This window comes from Alosa alosa, chromosome 21, assembly GCF_017589495.1.
Source record: "Alosa alosa isolate M-15738 ecotype Scorff River chromosome 21, AALO_Geno_1.1, whole genome shotgun sequence".
Classification (NCBI taxonomy): Eukaryota; Metazoa; Chordata; class Actinopteri; order Clupeiformes; family Clupeidae; genus Alosa; species Alosa alosa.
In genome coordinates, this window is record NC_063209.1 from 11758466 (window position 1) to 11777867 (window position 19402).

Sequence of the window (19402 nt, forward strand, 5' to 3'; positions counted from 1 at the left end):
TGTCTCCAAACTTGTCACCAGGCTTTGCCTAACTGTAATGTGCCTGAAACTAAGATCAAGGAAATAGCCTACCAAGAAGAGGTGAGAGGACTGGAGTGATGGCCAGAGTAAAGAAACAGCAAATAAATATGTAAATGCATTTTATATTTTATATGTGATTTATGTGTTTTAATGAGATAGCCTAGCTCATGGCCTAGCCTATTTTCTCATAATCATAATGCTATGACAGTAGGCCTAATCAAAATATGCCCACCCCATTTGGGGAAGTTTCGAAAAAGACCCAAATATAGCCTATTCATTCTTTTTCTCACGTGAATAGGGTAAGTAATCAACTCAGTAATTTTCATGGTGATATCTAAAGGTTAAATATTTTAGCCTATTTAAGTCTTTTTCGAAACGTTCCCCTAATGGGATTCTTTGGGGCTTTTTTTTCCTTACTCAAAATCAGTTGGGTTTGCTTCTGTTGCAATTTGTCCTAGGTTGACCCCCATTTTGGCTTTTTGCCAAATCGTAATCAGACTGAGTCGTAATGCAACATATGTCCCTTCCCTGTTGCCATACTATAGTTGTCTTCGACAAAGGGCTGCCATGTCACCTAAGGTGAGAGCAGTTTTGTGGAGATGAACTGACTGCACATTATTTTAAGAACTATTTCAGCAGCTTAACGTGTGATAATTTTACACGAAGTGTTGTTTTACTATGTTAATACTTTTTCACCTCAAGAATTAATGGCATCATGGTGAAAGGTTTCACTGAGGACAGCAGCCTAAACGGTGCTCCTTGGCTAACCACACAACTTATCAAGTTATAACGTTACTGTTCTGGCGGGACAGCTGGCTAACAGGCTTGCAAACGCGAAAGGTTTTTTACTGCTTTTGAGACCAGACTGAGTCTTCTCAGTTGGTCCAGTTAGTGTTAGATGTAAGTCAGTGTATGAAGTGTGCTTTGTGGATATAAGATCTAAGCAAGCTTTTCCTAGGCAACTAGCTCCTCAGCTAGCATTGCCTATAACTTATAGCACTACTAATACCCATGCTACATTGCTAGCTTGCAGCTAATACAACAAGCAAGGTGACCGATTTCTCGCCTCCAAAATGCAGTTAACAGAAGCACATTGTTATCTCTATACTAACCTGTCTAAGGTGGTATAGTGTAACGTTATTCAGCACGCACACAATTTACCAACCAAATTAGTCATAACTCTGGTCGAGTTAAGGTGCTGGTGGTTGGCTATGAGCAGAAACAACAATTAATCTAGGCTAAAAGAGCTAAATATGTCTGTACATTAGTATCTAACCTGAACTCTTTGCCATTTTAGATCAATGATTTAGGTTATGGTTTACATGATATAGCAAAGTCCATGTCTGAATACAAGTTACTCCTCTTGACTGTGTTTGAAAAATTTCAGCTGGTGAAATTTGTGGCAGTCCCTGCGACAGCTATCTTGGGCATTGCATCTTTCCGGGTGCATTATGTCACGAGAGAACCAAATGTTGAAGGACTACTGACACCACACCAGGTAATATTAGCCTAATAGCCTTCTAGGTTGGTCCACCATTATTTGCAGGATGCTAGAAAGCCTAGACCTCTATCAATGCTGCATTCTTTCCCACAAGCTTACGTCACAGGCCACTTGGAAGTGCAAACAGTTTTCCCAAGGAAATAGACAAGATGTTAACGTTACTTGACTTCCTATGGAGAAGTAGACACATTATGTTAAAAAGACCAATGCGTGTGGAGGTATGAACTTTCTTGATAACACATTCAAAATAAACTGGCTTAGGGCTCAAGTTCCTTTTAATGTGTACAATATTGTACACATTGGAAGGAACTTGAGCCCTAATTTTCCACCCCAATTTTCATAAACAAGTTCTAACTTGGTCCTTAGTCATGATTTCTCCCCTCATAAATATCTAATCTTAACAAACATTCTCTTAAAAAAACAAATCACTTTATCTAGACAACCATGGCATTCTTCTTGTCTCTCAACTATTAAACCCATAGACTATATAGAACTGGTTCTATATATACAGTCTATGGTTAAACCCAATTGGCTTTGCTACGCTGAATGTTTAATTGTGGTATGTGGATACCGTAACTTGTTAAATTAAAGAGAAAATTAATAAACACACACAAGGAAGTAAATAAATAAAATGACTGGTTTATTGATAACAGTAATGGAAAAAGTGCCGAAACACTTACAATAACAAAAGCTAAAGTAATTGTAGGCTTGCCCTAAGACAATTTAAAAACGTAACAAACAGCCACACAGGCTATATAAAATGAGCAGGTCCAGATCACACAGAACTTGGACACCTCAGGCCACACAAACACACAACCTCCCCACGGGGAGAAATTGCCGAACCCGGCACACCCTACAACTGTAGTAATTTTAAAATGAGCAGGTCCAGCCCTCAATTACCAGAGACAACAACTTCTAGGACATACAACACAAACACACAGACATCCATGGCCCACACCCATGGATGCTGGCGGGCAGCAAAGCCCTGCTCTGACGCGTTCTTGAGCCTTTTAATGGCTGACCAATCCGACCCAAGCAGGAACTCCACTTTGGCTATCAGAGGTGGGTGGGACCTTAAAACAGGAAAGGCTGAAGTACACAGACAGACGGCCAGAACACACTAGGGCCGTAACACCCCTTCCCATAAGAGCGAACGTATAATGTTTGCCATTAACTCTGAAGCAGTTGGCCGTAACAGGCTTTCTTCTAAATTATAGTGAATTTTTATCCAAATTTAACCTGCCAGTCACACCTAAGGAATTTGCCACTGTTGTTGGTGGTATACCATAAGGAGTGGTAATGTTGTTGAAAACCCAACTACTATTTGCTGCTCTGCCAGATGTTGCTTCAACTGTAGGGAAGGTTTGCCTCAAACCTTTTTACAGGGTTCCTACGCAGTATGGAAAACCTGGAAAAGTATGGAATTTGATTTGAGTAATTTCCAGGTCTAGATAAGTATGGAAAAAACAAATAAGGGTATGGAGAAATATTTGTGTTTCCAGACTATTGCATCTACAGTACTAATCACTTCACTCAGGTCAAAATGAACCATTCCTACTGTTGTGTAGCTTAACTATCAGTCCACATCATCAAGATACAATTGAATACAATTAAAAAAAATCTCTCCCACAAGGGGACCCTGGTACCAAAACCAAATCGAGAACCCCTGTTCTATGCACATGCCCTATACCATTGTGCACTGGTATGTTTGCGTAGCTCTGCTATTTTCAGCTAAAACACTGGTAGACTTTTTTTGATTTTGTAAAAGTTACCAAGACATGGATACTGCATTATCTGATAAACTGTTATTGCAAACAAATAATACTGTTTACAGTGATTTCTGAGGCCTCTGCCAGCAGTGCACTAGTCTCCAACATATGTACTGTAGGACATGCTGTATCTACAGTACAGAGAACTAAACATGTGAGTGCACCCAACACAGCACTTCCCCAATGAAAAGTATCCAACAATGGGCAAGTGTTTTCTGAGGGCTAACAAGTAAAAAAAAAAAAACATTATTATACAGCTCTTCACAATGCTAGTAGAATGCTCCATTGACAATGTCTAGAATATGGTCAGAAAAATCTAGAGAATTTTGGAAATATGAGTATGGAAAAAGTATGGAATTGTGAAATGGAAAATGTGTAGGAACCCTGTTTTTAGAGCTTTGTTCCAGAAAGACTTCGTAAAAATCCCCTATGTAGTTTTTTACTGGACCAATTTCATTGGTGACATCCCCCGGAAAAAAGTCTGCACACTGCCGTTAAATTATTCTTTAATAAATAAAGTATGTGAAGTCACTTATTAATGGGAATCGAGTCCTGTCTGCATAAAGAGGCGTGTTGTTGAGGTATTGATGACGCTCCACCTGTCAAACAGTTCTCAGCAGCAGAAAAAATAACAGGTGCACACCTGGTATAAGGTCAATTTTCTCCAGACTGGAATGCTCAAAATGCTAAAAATGTACCTGAAATGGTCAGAAGGGTTTGAGGATCATGAAAATGTGCCCAAAATGAACCAAGGTCTTATATGTGGTGAAATTCTGAGCTATGTCCATAGACTTGAATAGAACAGTCTGCCTCTGGTCTGCATAAAGGGGGATTCAAATGAGCACCTCATGGATTATTTCGACTCTTTTTACCATGATAGTCCATGCATGCCACCTCACTGAGACAACCATCTGGATGCTTTCCCAGTGAAAGCAGAAACAGGGTCAAAAGGTCAAAAATTACCTCAAAGAAGACCAAAGCTAAAAGCTTAAAATTCCATAATGGTTTAGTTTGGAAAATAGCCTATCGTTCTGTTAACATTGGTTTCATATGTTTGACACTTAAATGTGGCTGCTGTTCATGTCAAAAGCAAGGTTTGAACTTGTCGAGTCACCACAAGACACTTCCAAATCGATAAATCCCCACTTTCATATCACTCAGAATGGAACCATTTTGCTACAGGTTGCATGAAACGCCAAATCGTTGTATGATCATAAGTCGTAGTTACTTCTTTTAATTGTATGTAATTATTATGCTTATTAATGTGGTATGCACACAGACATTACGGTGTGCAGACCACATCTTATGATGCTACATTTGTTTCTCCCCTTCTCTGTCTCACTCTCTTTCTCTCTCTCTCCCCTCGTCATTATGTTGCTTTTCTTTCTTTCTCGCTCTCTCTCTCTCTCATTCTGTAACAGCTGTCCATCTATACACCACTGCCACAGAAGTTTCAGTATGTGGCGGAACAACAGGGTGCTCTCCAGAGTCACCTTGGCATAGCCAGGGAATGGCTGCAGTCGTATGTGCAAGCTGTCAAGGTACAGACAACCACAATGTAGAAATGTTTTTTTGTATACTTCACTTGTCATTGGATGCTCATGTAATCAGTGTGGTTGAGCTTGGGATCAATGAAGCAAGAGAAATTACCCAACAATTGCTTGAGTGCTTGTGGTTAGCCCAACTTTGTTTATTCAATTTATTCATCTCCCACTCTAAAAAAAAAAGTTAAAGATTCTTGAATGTTACGCAACTACCGTATTTTCCGGACTATAAGTCACACTTTTTTTCATAGTTTGGCTGGCCCTGCGACTTATAGTCAGGTGCGACTTATATATGAAAAAAATATATAATTGAACATGTTTTTAAATGTTAATTCATATTAACTGACATGAACCCTACATGAAACATTACTGTCTAGCGCGAGAGAGCGCTCTCAGATGCACAAGTTCTGTGCACTTTCAGTCAGAGATTAGTGGTAGCGCTATGCCTGAAGCACACATGCACCTAAATCATCAAATTATGGCTGGGATTCTATTTATAGCCAGGCCTCAGATTCGGACAAATAAAGGCCAGTAATAGTTTTGTTTCAATTCAACTCATAAAAGAGCTCTTAATATTTTATATTGTTGGTTGGTTTAATATTGTTGCCAATGAAAAGTCATTGTCTTACACCACGAGTCTCCAACACCTTGCTCTCAAACTACCAGTTGCATGCCACCCCCTTCTGAGCTTGCCAGAGGCTGAAGCAGTAACCTACATTTAAACACAATTGTTGCTGCCAGGCATCAGCCTACGAATTTTATAAAAAAGTAAATCATGCAGAATTAAAAAAAATAACTAAATTTAGGCTATCGTAGACCTCTTTGGCTATACGGAATAAGGTTTCCATTTTAACACAACACATGTCCCATGAATAAATGAAAGCGGATGCCTTATCTCGCAATAAGCGATGGAAATCCCGACACTTCATACATGAACCGCCAAATACCCCACAGATTTCAGTGGTCATCAGTCCCGATATTTAGCAATATCAAACAGTACAAGCCATACCCCAAATAAAGGTGCTATGCTTTGCGCAGCCTAAATAAAACACTCCCGCCATAAGGATTTGAGGATTTACGATAGTCTGTCTCCTAAACATTCCTCACCCGTAATCTAGACATGCATGAAAACATTTGAAAACAAAACTCACTGCCATGTAGGCTAATATTTGATCACTGTTTTGCTACTAATTATATTTCACACAATGAATACACACACTAGAAAGTGAAAGTAGGCCTACTATGCGCTCCGTGTCTGTATCTGTCTGTTCACGTCCGCAATCGATTATAACGTTCCTCAAATGGAGAACACATCCATGTTTTCTCGTGTTAGGCTGTCATGCTTCTGTGTTCGCAAAATTCTTGACGGTTCCTGATCGCTAAACGTTTGTTTTCCTTTCCTGTCGATCGCGGTTGATGTAGAAGCACCTAGGCTATAATTTGACTTAAGCGGTGAGAGAGAGGGAGAGAGAGAGAGGCACCTACGCGCGCGCGTGTGTGTGCGCATGGGGTTCAATTGAAGTCAGAGTTGGTCCGTCCAGTCAATAGTCACGCTTTCAGGGCTCCATAATTGGATTAACGTTATCAGACAGCGCTGTACCATGTGTGGGAATTTCTCTCATTATGATGGAGTTGTGGGACTTCTATTATTATGCTCAATACTTAATAACTTATGCGCAATACCCGCAATCCCGCGCTGAAATTTAGGCCCTGGTTTTAAATGCGCATATTTATCTATGTGTCCAGTTACATCTGTCTGTTCCTGGTCTTGGATTTTGTAAAATACATTTCTAAATATCACCTGCTTGCTGCAGCTTTGGTCTGCACGTCCTATTAAAACCGGTATGTGCACGTCTTTTTAAAACTGCATCTTTTTCTCTCTCGTGGGCATTTAATCTGCTACCGGCTTGTCACTCCACATCGCCCAAAATGCTTGATTGCATTGCATTCTCTACATTTTTAGCTAAATTTTCATGCACATTTTTGCTCAGTGAATCTTTTGTAAATTGCTTTAAAATTACTGTCGGGCCTATAGGCCGATCGCCTGGTTTGCGCTTTGGTCACGTCCTTTTAAAACCGTCTATTTCTCTCTCGTGAGCATTTAATCTGCTGCCAACTTGTGACTCCACATTGCCCAAAATGCTTGATTGGATTGCATTCTCCACCTTTTTAGCTAAATTTTCATGTACTATATCAGCATTTTTGTTCAGTGAATCTTTTGTAAATTGCTTTACAATTACCTTCGGGCCTATAGGTCTATGCCTGGCTTGCTTCAGTCACGTCCTTTTTAAAACCATGTTTTTCTCTCTCATGAACATTTAATCTGCTGCCAGCTTGTGACTCCACATTGCCCAAAATGCTTGATTGCATTGTATTCTCCACATTTTAGCTAAATGTTGGTGTACCACATGGCATTTTCTTTCAGTGAATCTTTTGCTTTACAATTAGACCTTCCAGCCCTCCTCTTGGCTGCCTTCACTCCTTCGTCTTCATTAACATTATTCTTTTTGGCCTCAATAGTCCAGTTACATAGTCTCTGTTTTTGGTTTTGGATTTTGTGAAATACATTTCTAAATAAATGCGACTTATAGTCCAGTGCAACTTATATGTTTTTTTTCCTGTTCATGACGCATTTTTTGACTAATGCGACTTATACTCCAGAGCGACTTATAGTCCGGAAAATATGGTACTCTGAAATCCTTAGTCAGTATATTTTATGATTCATTCCATACAGTAGTAGGTCATGAAAATTCAGGGGGTTTTTTTTCGTCAGGGAAAGTCAGGAATAAAGTCATGGAATTTAACACCTGACGTAGAGAGGGAACCCAGTGTAAGTGTGGTCATGGTGATTAGGGATTTGGCCTTCCAAGTACAACACCAGAGGTGGCACCACTAACTGCCCCAGAGCATGGCACATCACCCAGAGCTGCTCCAGGGATGGACTGTCCCTGCAGTGTTAGTCAGCTAAATGACATGTAATGTAATCTACCACAATGTGAAAAATGGTAGCAAAAAGGAAACATTCATTTCAGGCCCAGCAGAGTTTTGTTTTTCGCTAAATACTGTATATGATGAGTGATATTTGAATTATAATTGGTGAAAGGTAGTTTTCATATTTTGTACTTAGTTCAGTTAAGCGCAGTTATGTTCAGTTTAGTTATGACTCTGCAGTGACTTGAAACTGATATTTGTCAGCAGTTTGAAAAGATGATGGGTGAGAAGAGACCTGCCCTTTCGCTGAATGCGACTGAATGTGCAACGCTGCTCATTTCAAACTAAGCCTGCTCTCTTCCACGAGACAGTTGTCGCTCATGGTGTCGCTCATGGTGATTGTGATCAAAAATGCTATTGTAATATTTTTAGACTTAAGCGTACTTTGACGTCTGCTTTGCTTTTGAAGTCTTGCTTTTTTTCCTGATAGTGGGGAAAGAAGACTAGCAGTATTGAGTCATATCCTGTTGATAGACTGTACAGGTAGGCTTCTATTAAAAACATAAAGAAAACAATGACCTTTAAAATAATTGGTCCTTATATTGCAGTACTGCCCTTAGAGTAACCTTTACTGGCTTTTGCAGAAGGACTCATGACTATGACTTTTTTGTTATCCATAATCTAATATCCAGCTCGTTTTATTTCAATATGTGTTAGGCCTATCTAACATCCATTTATTAGATATATTAACCTATTATGTCTATAGTTAGTCCATAATATCTAAAGAAAATCCATTATCTAATATACATAGTATCTGTTCATTCACTCTGAGGACTCTAATATGAACGATATGAATGGCCTTAGATTTCAGTGCTGTTATTGCACGTGTAGCCATATGGGCCTTTCATCGTATGAAATAGGATTAAGTATAGTATGTATACATTACATACGCATATAGGATTACATTGTAAAAGAAATCAAATTATTTCAACTAATTTGCCTGAGAATGTTGAATGGGGAGAGATATGTAAGTGTGTAGAGGGGGATAATAGGTAGCTTAGACCTCACTCAAAAACAATGAGTCAGAGGCCACTTCTATAACTGTAGGAAAACTTTCACATAGGCGTAGTTGACATTTTGAGTGTGTGTAGGCAGAAGTTGACTTTAGGCCTCCCCCCTGACAGTTTTGTGTTTATCCATTGTCCTCACTGAAGAAGAAGGAGAAGAAGACAACACATTCAGTGGTGCATGAGATTGAGCCGTTTCTGTACGGATGCAGGAAGAACGGGGCTTTTCTTTGTTCTGGTTGACCGCTCGTTATCTCGACAACAACAGGTCAAATGCCGTATAATTCATTCCGGAGAGCAGCAGTAGGGGACGCACTCGGCAGAGGAGACGAGAAGCTGCCCTGAGGCATCTGCTGTACTGAGGGCTCCATGTTAAGTTAGTCTGGCTCAGTGGGGACACAGCAGGAAGGCAAGAGCAGCCAGGCGACTGCAGACCCTTTTCGTCCCCCATCTTATAATGTCAGAGAAATGCCAAAGAATTCCAGTGTCCATCATGTAGAAGGAGATATGTTGACCCTCTATCTTCAATGAAAATTTGAAAGAAATCGCACTAGTAGTTTTTAAGTTATGCGAGCAGACACACACACACACACACACACACACACACACACACACATACACAGATGGACAGACAGACAGACAGACAGACCTGAATGCCTTCAGCCTCCTATCAGGGGCGAGGCTAAAAAAGAAAAGATAGATTGCTGCCTCTGCAGCTGATTGTGATATTGTACTCAAAGACTGGGTACGCCGGCATTCCCCTGACAAGCAGGCTGCGGCGATTGGCATGAAATGACACGATAAGCGGTGACAGCACAAGCTATATCCCTCTTTCATGTTTTATTACTTTCTTTCTCTCTTTTTTTGCTTTTGTTCATCCATCTGTAGTGTGGCATCTGGAGAAAGATTGGTGGAGAATTTGATTATGATGATCTGCAGTATAATGTCCATCATTATTTCTCCCCACTGCTACCCCACAGGGTTCTTTACTGTCAGCAAAAGTTAGAACCGTGAATCTGTACCATGCCGGAGAAGGTGAGCCCGCATCTCCTAATGTGATTTTCAAAATTTATACCTGCTTATGCTGCCGCTGTATCTTGTTTCATGAGGCTGTCACTATTTGTGAATCTTAATGGGATCTGTACCATCGGATTCTCCGTCTTGATGGCTTGGCTTCACTGATGTGTGACTGACATATGGTTTCATGGCAAATGTGCTTGATATACATCACTAAGAGACACCTCTGGTGTGTGTGTGTGTGTGTGTGTGCGCGTACGTGTGTGTGTGTGTCCAGATGTCTACCACTACCTTAAGGATCCTCCTCCAGGGTTCCTGGCCAGAGTGGGGGTCATCTCAGGGGCAGGTTTGACTGGCTTGATCCTGGCCAGGAGAGGTAACTATGACCACACCGCACATGAAGTGACATCTCCACTCCTCACCACCAGCACTTGTGTGCCCTGTGAATTACCATTTCCTGTGAATGTATGATTATTTATTACTATAGGTTTTTAATGCTGCATGGCCATTGTTTATCTGACGTAGCAACAGTAACAAGGATGCAGGACTCAACAAAAGATGCGTTTCAATGGTAGTAATGGGGACACACATGATATCTACTACAAAACTGATATGGTGTTTGTGGACGAGGGACGGATTGGTTCCTAAAATCCGCATTAAAACTTATGCAGACTAGTCTGGACTTAGCCTTTGTTGCCATTTTCATATTTCCTTTACACTGCTTCCTTGGAACAGTTCTTCTCAAATATTTACCATGAACTGAAAATATATAATTGAGCTATTTTCTTTCTCTCTCTCCATCTTTCTCTCTCTCTCCATCTCTCTCTCTCTCTCTCTCTCTCCACATGTTTGGCTCAGTGAGGTTCCTTTCCATAGTGTGGGTGTAGTATGCAGGGTTATTGCTGCATATTAGCCCTTCTAAGTGCCATTTATACATTTAATAGTTTCAAGAAAGGGTTGCTAAATGTCAACCTCTCCCTCCCTCTCTCCCTCCCTCCCTCCCACTGTGCCAGGCTCTCGCCTCAGGAGGCTGCTGCTACCACTGGGCTTGGCATCTCTCGGCGCTGGCATCTGCTACCCGGCCCCGACGCTGGCACTCCTCAAGGTGAGCACAGTTCTTTCCTGTTAGCCACACTTAGCATAGCATGGTGCCAGCTTAATAGCGTAAGTCTCCCACATTCCTGAAGGCACACACAGCCTCCAGAACCCTCTCCAATAGGGCTAAGAGTAGGTAGATGTGTGGGTGGGATTTCAATAAGTCATAGCAGGACCCGGCACGTGCTGAACCGGGAAAAGTGAAACCTGTTAGAAGGTTCTCCTGGCCAATATGAATTTATTGCTTTTGTGGATATGTGCTTTGCACATGACTGAATCCATTTCTGGACCCTGTAACATGTACATCAACATACAGTCTTTATGTTATTTTACATTATTTTGGGATTAAGACATTTCTGTGTAATGTAAATCCACATACAACCACGTATACCTAATCTCATGTGTAGCCAATGTAAGAATTTACAGATTACGCTGTCTGAGAACATCAGATTCAGCATCATCTCTCAGACGGTGATCTTATCAGGATGACAAACAAAGGTCCATGCAATGGCCCCACCCAGGGCCAGGAATGAGATCAGTCAATTGTATTATGGTCATGGGGGTAGGCCAAAGACCCCTTCAATGTTTGCAAACATCTAGAGCGTAGGTTGGATGCACGAGCAGCATGGGGTCAGAAAAATGGCACAGCTAATAGACCGGAATGTTGAGCTGTCAAGGTACAGTATGCACCGTCATCGTCACCCCAGGACTGCAAATCGTACCTTAATAAATTAGTCTTATAATTAATGGCGATTGTCTGCCTGATCCTGAGCTGATAACAGAAAGGGTAGACGACGTTAGCAAGTGGCCAAAGATTCATTGGCCTGTCATATACGGCTATCTGGTTGACAAGCCCAGTGTGTACACGTGAAAAAGTAGTACAAGTAGGCATTTTTCTTGACGTTTCCTTGACGTTTCAGTCAAATCACACACACACGATTCAATGGGATGGAAAGCTTTCTGACCCCGATATGCGCACGCATTTTCCTGTGGCGTGGACCGTGAAGGGGTCAATAGAGAACCATCCCAGGCAAGAGGAGAGATTACTTCATATCATACAGAACAACAAGAAATTGCCAGTCCGCACTGTCTGTACCCAGAGTGTGTCACATGCTTCATTACTGCTACTATTAAGATTGAATGCTGCACCAACCAAAGAAACATCTGTTTCCTACAAGGACCCTTATGTTTTTCTTAAACAAAATAAAGGTGTCATATACGACATCCTAGACCTAGATAGTGAGAATAGACTTAATATAGACTTAAAATACCTAGACTTGCTTCTGTTGGAGGGTATATAGATATATATATGACACTAACATAGCCCACAAGATGTGAGCAAGACCTCAGATATCCCTGGGTAGACTTGGAGAAAGCCCCTTCTGAAATTCTAAATCACAGTGGAGCTCTGGTGGAAGCTCTCTCCTTCAGTCTCTCCTGTGACAGCGCTGCTAATTGGATGCTAGTTGTACGTGTCCGTCTCCCTCTGAGTGAACGGCAGAACCGCACTGACTCAACAGAGAGGGAAATGAACAGCGAAAAAAAAAAAAAAAAACAACAAAGCACAGCTGCAGCGGAGCAAGCAGGGCTTCTTTCTGTGAGAACCACTGACAGGAAAAATGAAACAGACTCTCATTTGTCGTTGTCAAGGCAGCCAGGAAACTGAAAAAAAAAAAAAAAAAAAATGTGCAAGTCGTTTCACGCTGCGCCTCCACCCCTCCTCTTGGTCTTCACACCTCTCTCTCTTGGTCTCTCCTCAGACACAGACGACGAACGACGCTCTCGGTGCTCCACGCTCACTTGCGCGCCCGCTCACGCACCCCTTCTCGTTTTCCCCCTTTGTCAGGGTTCCACTGCGACACGTTTAAGCGTCTGAAAAGTAGCTTCGGTTGGAGCGACTCTTCAAAGTGAATTTCCAAACACCGTTGTGAGAAAGTGCCTCAGTTTCTTTCCCCCCTCTCGCTGGCAGTGGCTGCTCGACATGTCTCCTTGCGTCCCCCCCCGTGGTTGTTCATTTGTTTGTTTGAGTCTCGCGCCTGTAGCCCCTCCAGACGTACTGTAAGGCCTCAGTGTTGTCAGGTGCTGTCGTTAGGTGTTGCGTTTTTTTTAAACTTTAACACCTGAAATCACAAAAAGTTAAGATCAAAGAAAAGTGTGTAGTGTTGATACATATAATATATATTTATTTATTTTTAAACTGTGACTTGAGAGTCAAATGTGTTTGGGGTCATGGCTGAGGGCACTTGAGTCTGACAGGTGTGTGTGTGTGTGTGTGTGTGTGTTTGGAGTTTTGGACTGTGTTGGACTGAGTTTGTGTGTGTGTGTGTGCACGCTTTTGGGTCTGTCTTGCCTCAGCGTTTTGTGTGTGTGTGTGTTGGACTGTTTTTGTGTGTGTGTTTATGTGTGTGAGCCTGTGCTTTTGGGTCTGTGTCACTTCAGCGTTCTGTGTATGTGTTGTGTGCAGGTGACCGGACGGCAGGCCTGGGCAGCGTCGCAGTGGAGCGTGTCGTCCGTGAGCTCGCTGTGGAGAAGTGAGCCGTCAGAGCACCACCCTGCACCTCCACCCCCCTCCTCATCACCTCCACCTCCACCCCCCTCCTCATCACTTCCTCCTCCAGCACCTGCACCAGCAGCCCCCACTACCCACTCGAAGCCCTCGCAGGTACTAGCAGTCAGAGGAGCTGGTGTTTGTTTGTGTGTGTGAATGTGTGTGAGTACGTGTGCATGATCGCACCTCAGCATCGTGTGTGAGCAGCTGACTGTCACCCTGCTCTGCTGTTTGCTTTCTCCTGCTGGTTGTTTCTTTTGTCTTTCTTTTGTCACCCTGGCGCAGAGAGCGGCATGTTGTTGTTCACACAGCCTCATCCTGTGATCTTTTGTGTCTGCTCTGTCGTGTCTCGTTTGGTCTCTGGCTTTTAAGACCGCTGAGCTCGTACAGTAGTCGCTGCTCTGGTGGAATGGCTCTGTGGATTCAGAAGCAGAAACTTGAAGTGCTATCTATCTATCTATGCACATAAAACCTCTTCTGTATTTCATTCTCTTCATTTAGACCTTGTCATGATGTATACCGTTTTATGTTATTTTGATATATAGTTTTTCTTTTCAATTCTCATTAGGACTACAGATATACATCTAAACACTTATATTTATACCAGTAATCTGATATGATATTGTTTAAAGGCCCTTAGACCTAGACAACTTGGATGTCCTTCACGATGATGGAAGATTACGTGGGACATTTCCTGCTGTAGTTAATCACGACTGATCTAATTAGTTAGTTTCTGCTTGTGCCCCTCCCTCCTAGTCCCGCGTCCCGAAGCCCTCTGTGCCCCGCGAGAGCCCTCCGCCTGACCTCGCCGCAGAGGACACCACCCTCCCATCCTCCCCCGCCGCCCCGCAGGACTCTGGGAAGGGACCCGCCGTACCCACGTCCAGGCCTGAGCAACCCCTGCCCCTGCCCCTGCTCCTGCCCCTGGCACCGCCTCCCCCGCTCACTGCCCCGGCCGAGAGCACTAGGCCTGCTGGTAAGCCACATCAGAGCAGGGGGGAAAAAGCCCAACCACCAACTCTTTCCAACCACTCACTAACCCAGCTTATTCTGACTAGCACAACGCTTTAGTCAGGTAGATCAGGGTTTTCCATGTAGCATACGCTGTATTTGACTAACCACTGTTGCCACCAAGCACTTGCTGTCTGTCAGAATAGGAGGAAGAGAGAGCAGAATTTCTTTTGGTGTAGCAGTGTCAGTAGCCATCTCTCTCTCTCTTTCTCTTTCTGTCTGTGTGTGTGTCTCTCTCTCTCTCTCTCTCTCTCTCTCTCTCTCTCTCTCTCTCTCTCTCTCTCTCTCTCTCTCTCTTCCTGTCACGCACACACAGGTTTGGTCAGTGCGCTCTGTGTTTGTATAGTAGCTTAGTGTCTGGACTCTCCTGGTTGTCAGACAGACCAGACTCTACTGGTGTCAATGTCACAGCGTCTTTATCAGCCCAGACGCTGACGCGGAGGGAGTCAGTCTCCGGATCTCAGCAAATATCATCAGCTTTCATCCTGTCAGGGAGACTCAGCCAGACAGAGAAATATTTACCGTCTAAAATTCTCCTATCACAACTCTGCAGAGGGAGAGGAATAGGACAATCCTGTGGTGCGTTCACATTCAGCAAACATTGGCTAACGTTTGTGATTTTTCTAAAGTTAAATTTTGAACGATTTGGTGTTAACAGTCCATTATAACTATAATTGCGTTGTTACCTTCATCAAGCCCTTGCCCAGCTCCACTGTATGTTCGCAGAGAACTATCTCCTCAGACTGTTTGCGAGTGTTTGCAAGTTTTTTCCCTAAAAACTCAAGGCAAACAGAAATCTGTTTGCAAAAGTTCACCTATGTTTGCGAATTTGAACGCACCTCTTTTAAATGTGACTACCTTGGTATATGTTCTGTCCTGTATGTAGGGGAAGGGTAGCCTACACAGAAATTATTGTGGGATTCAGACACTTCTCACAGAAGACAGAGAAGAGCCTGCACATGTTGATATACAGCAGGTGCAGCTAATTCGCAAGAACAATTTCAGAGTAAGAGAAAAGAAAAGTCCAACACTGCTTGCTCCAGAGGTGCAATTTAATAAGAAAGAGTCCTTTTCTTCAGTTCTTTTTCTGTGGCGGAGAAGTTTGTCTTTGTCTGTCGGTATCTCTCATCTGTGCTGTGAGTGACTGAGTCTTCGTAAGTGTGGAAAATCACTCTGAGCTTCTGAATAAGGAAAAAGCTCTCTGATCCAGACATGCAGGCCAGTTCCCAGCAGTGTGTGCGTATTACATTATTAAATAGAAAATGATGCCCCACATTGAATCATTATAGCCCACTACGTTATATTATAGCCCACTACGCCTATATCTTTACACAAAGGCCGACTGCTTGTCATTTAATATCATATTATTAAGTAGAAAATTATGCCCCACATTGAATCATTATAGCCCACTACGTTATATTATAGCCCACTAAAATTATATCTTTACACAAAGGCCGACTGCTTGTCATTTAATATCATATTATTAAGTAGAAAATGATGCCCCACATTGAATCATTATAGCCCACTACGTTATATTATAGCCCACTACGCCTATATCTTTACACAAAGGCCGACTGCTTGTCATTTAATATCATATTATTAAGTAGAAAATTATGCCCCACATTGAATCATTATAGCCCACTACGTTATATTATAGCCCACTACGCCTATTTCTTTACACAAAGGCCGACTGCTTGTCATAAGTTCTGAATTAAGAAATGAAACCACTGTGTGATTGAAGAAGAATCGTGTCTATTACAGAATGCACAACAAAGACATTTTGAATTCCTCTGTCCTCGACCTTTCCTACACTGTCTCTATCTACATTCACCCACTCATGCAGTTGTGGCAAGAAGCACGCGAGAAGATGCAGTGTGTGCTTCTTGTCAGCCAGTGATGTTTTAGGAAGTAGTTGGGACCTATTACTTTGATTGAGGCCTTTAGGTGAGATTTGACTAATATGCTTACATTTTGTTTTTACTGACTCGCCCACAAATAACCAGAATATCATTAAAAAAAATGTTTGACTCTTCATCGTGGGTGACTGGGGATATCCGCTTATTTTGGCTGAGCTCGTGCATGTGGTGTGTGTGTATGTGTGTGGGCTGCTCGATCTTGGCAAAAACCATAACCACAATTATTCTTCATAACATTGAGATCACCATCACTTTTTAAAAAATGTAGTTGAATTTTAAATATTATTCACCTGAAAATTTGGGAAATTGTAAATATGTCCACCTCATAGCAAAATAATGCACTGGATAAATAACAAAACTGAATTGTGTGTTTGCACGTGTATGTGACGTCATTTCTCTCCTGTGCTGTGCTCTCTGCATGTGCTGTCCCAGGGAAGCCAGGCTTCACCGCCGATCCCCAGCTCATGGACTTCGGCCAGTCAAACCCAGAGGATGCTGACCTCTACAGTACACGCGGCTGAACATGATCCTATATGAACACGACCCCATATGAATGAACACACACACACACACACACACACACACACACACACACACACACACACACACACACACACACACACACACACACACAGGCTTCGTCTGCCTTCATCCTACTACAGCACAAACACGCACACAGTCATACTGACACAGATAGGCCATGTTTGCTAGTGCCATACTACATACACCCTGGACACACACACACACAGCTACAAAAGTAAACTGACTCATTCCACCACATAGCAGTCCAACACACACACACACCCCAATGCAGACACACATATTAGGTGCTTCATCTTTAAATGGGAGAAAATCTATGTCCAAATTGAAATGGCCTCTTAGGTTGCGCTTGGCAATCAATACAGCTCATGCACCCTAAGATGGGAGATAATCATTGCTTTAAATACTAAGCCATAAAGTTTTATAGTGTAATTTAATCACATTATGCTTATGAATGTAAGTATGTGTAATTTAAACTTGTGGGTAATGAAGGTATCATTTTGAGACCACAGGAAGTACAGTCGTGTGCATTGTGAAATCAATGTTCTGTTACAGTCTGTTTTTTTTTTTCTTTTTTAAAAAAAAAGAAAGAAAAAAAACACGCACATAATGAGAATTGCACTAAAATGAGCTCTTACAGGTGCATTCATATCACCAAATGGACCTGGGTTAATGTTTTTGTTAATGTTTTTCTTGATGTTGATTGGCTTCACACTGCGTGTAGATGCGAAGATGAGTTTTATTTACCTTCCAGAAAGTGCTTTCAGGCTTCTCCAGTGTGTGTGAGAGAGTTTTAAATAAAGTATATTTCTGATAAATATATACTCGCCTTTGAGATTTATTTATCTGTGTGAAGGCTAAGAGAGTGGAACATGGCAAGACACAAACAGGGCTCAACAAGATTCTTTTCTGTTTCAATCAGTCTCTTCTATTCATTTTTCATCATGCATGAATGCCTAATGCCAAATGGATAGTCAGCTACGTGGAATTCTATTTCTCCTGGTTGCACCAGGTTTCTGAAAGCCCTTCGACTACAGGGGAATTTTTGTCTAAAATGTCTCTGGTACACATGCCAAACCAGCTGTCCCTTAACTTCCGTTGTAAACATTTGTCCTATTACAGACAATGCTGAAATGCCAACAGCATCTTCTGGTTATAAATCTCATGTTGTGTAATAGTCTTTGTTACATTTTATAGCATAATGGGTCTACTGTAATTTCCCAAATATTAGCTGCAGTTTATACATTGATTTTGCAAAATTTCTTCAGCTATGAGGTTAATACACGGTGGCAGTTAGGTATTAATATGGTTTTGTTTTTTTAACTTCCATAAAACACTGTTCTACGGTTTATACACAGGAAATTACTTACTGTAGCTTTTTTATCTGTCAATGATCTGTTTCGACAGTTAGTCATGAGGGAAAGATCATTTTCCGCTAAACTTTGCTCCGTTAGAATTTTCTTACGTAGTTGAGCAAGGGCGCACTCGGACAAACTCGTTCTCTGAATTAATTTTTTTCCTTTCCTTTAGCGCTGTCAAACTGAGGTTTGCGCCACTCACTCATTGCCAAAATACATAGACTCTGTACAAAGAGCATCCACTCATTCACTGCATCTAGTGAATAACCATATTCTTATTCACCACAGTGCATCATCTCTAGTGAATAACCACATACACTAATATACCACATAGTGCACCATCATGTAATAAACCACCATATACTTATTCACTATGCAGTGAAGCGGATCCCTATGTAGTGATTGAGAGAATGTTCAGAATAGCAGGGGGAGACTGTTAAGATTCTTCTGCAGGGACACTGACTACCTTGAGTCTGTCTCTTGTTGTGTTTGGCACATAATGTACGGGACTGCTCTGTACTGTGCTGTGTTCTGTGCTGTTCGCTGGGGCAGCTCGTGGTGTGTGTGACCGTGAGGGAGGACTTGAACCAGTGGCCATGAGGAACGCAGCGAAGGGACAGGAAGCTGGTTGAGTGGCCTTTGGATGAGCGATGTTGCCTTGACCTCCGTGACCCCAGTCTTGTCCTCCCTATGTATCATCTTAACTGGCTCCCACCCAAACACACACACACACACAAAGTTAGGGAAGATATTGGCATTGAATAAGTGATGAGATGCTTGCTGTTCAAGTTCTTGGGAAGTTCAAGAATTCTTACATGACTTACATATATACTGGGGTTGAATGAATCCATGAACATACTGTTTGTGCGGTTTTGAGATTGGGAATGCTAGTGTTGTATTGCACAAGTGGTCAGAACATGGGGATCTTTTTCCTGTGCTATTGTTACATTACACAGTACCATCTTCAATAGCAGCAGCTCATCTAACAGTTCACTGTTGGCTGTTTAGAATATGTCACGGCATGAAAGCATAGCCTCTAAGCTTTCCTTGATACCTCAGACACAAACCTAATTTGTGTCTGTTG

The 19402-nt window shown here is 42.0% G+C and overlaps 1 protein-coding gene across 2 annotated transcripts; it reads left to right on the top strand.

Moving 5' to 3' along the window:
• The first annotated feature begins 532 nt into the window (after positions 1-532).
• apool (apolipoprotein O-like) lies at positions 533-17782 on the top strand. Of its 2 annotated transcripts, XM_048232061.1 has the most exons (10): positions 533-600; positions 1409-1519; positions 4713-4832; positions 9814-9868; positions 10128-10226; positions 10864-10955; positions 13410-13607; positions 14250-14469; positions 16853-16973; positions 17016-17782. In XM_048232061.1, exons 1-9 carry the CDS (start codon positions 589-591, stop codon positions 16939-16941), a joined length of 996 nt encoding a protein of 331 aa, XP_048088018.1. In that variant the 5' UTR covers positions 533-588; the 3' UTR covers positions 16942-16973; positions 17016-17782. The 2 variants fall into 2 exon arrangements, with proteins under 2 accessions (XP_048088018.1, XP_048088017.1); XM_048232060.1 differs by having other exon boundaries at positions 16853-17782.
• The last annotated feature ends 1620 nt before the right edge of the window (positions 17783-19402 follow it).

Excerpts from the sequence above, each read along its gene's own strand:
- apool (XM_048232060.1), top strand. Across the intron at positions 10,956-13,409 it reads CGACGCTGGCACTCCTCAAG|GTGACCGGACGGCAGGCCTG; the intron begins GTGAGCACAGTT and ends TGTTGTGTGCAG. Across the intron at positions 14,470-16,852 it reads CGAGAGCACTAGGCCTGCTG|GGAAGCCAGGCTTCACCGCC; the intron begins GTAAGCCACATC and ends GTGCTGTCCCAG.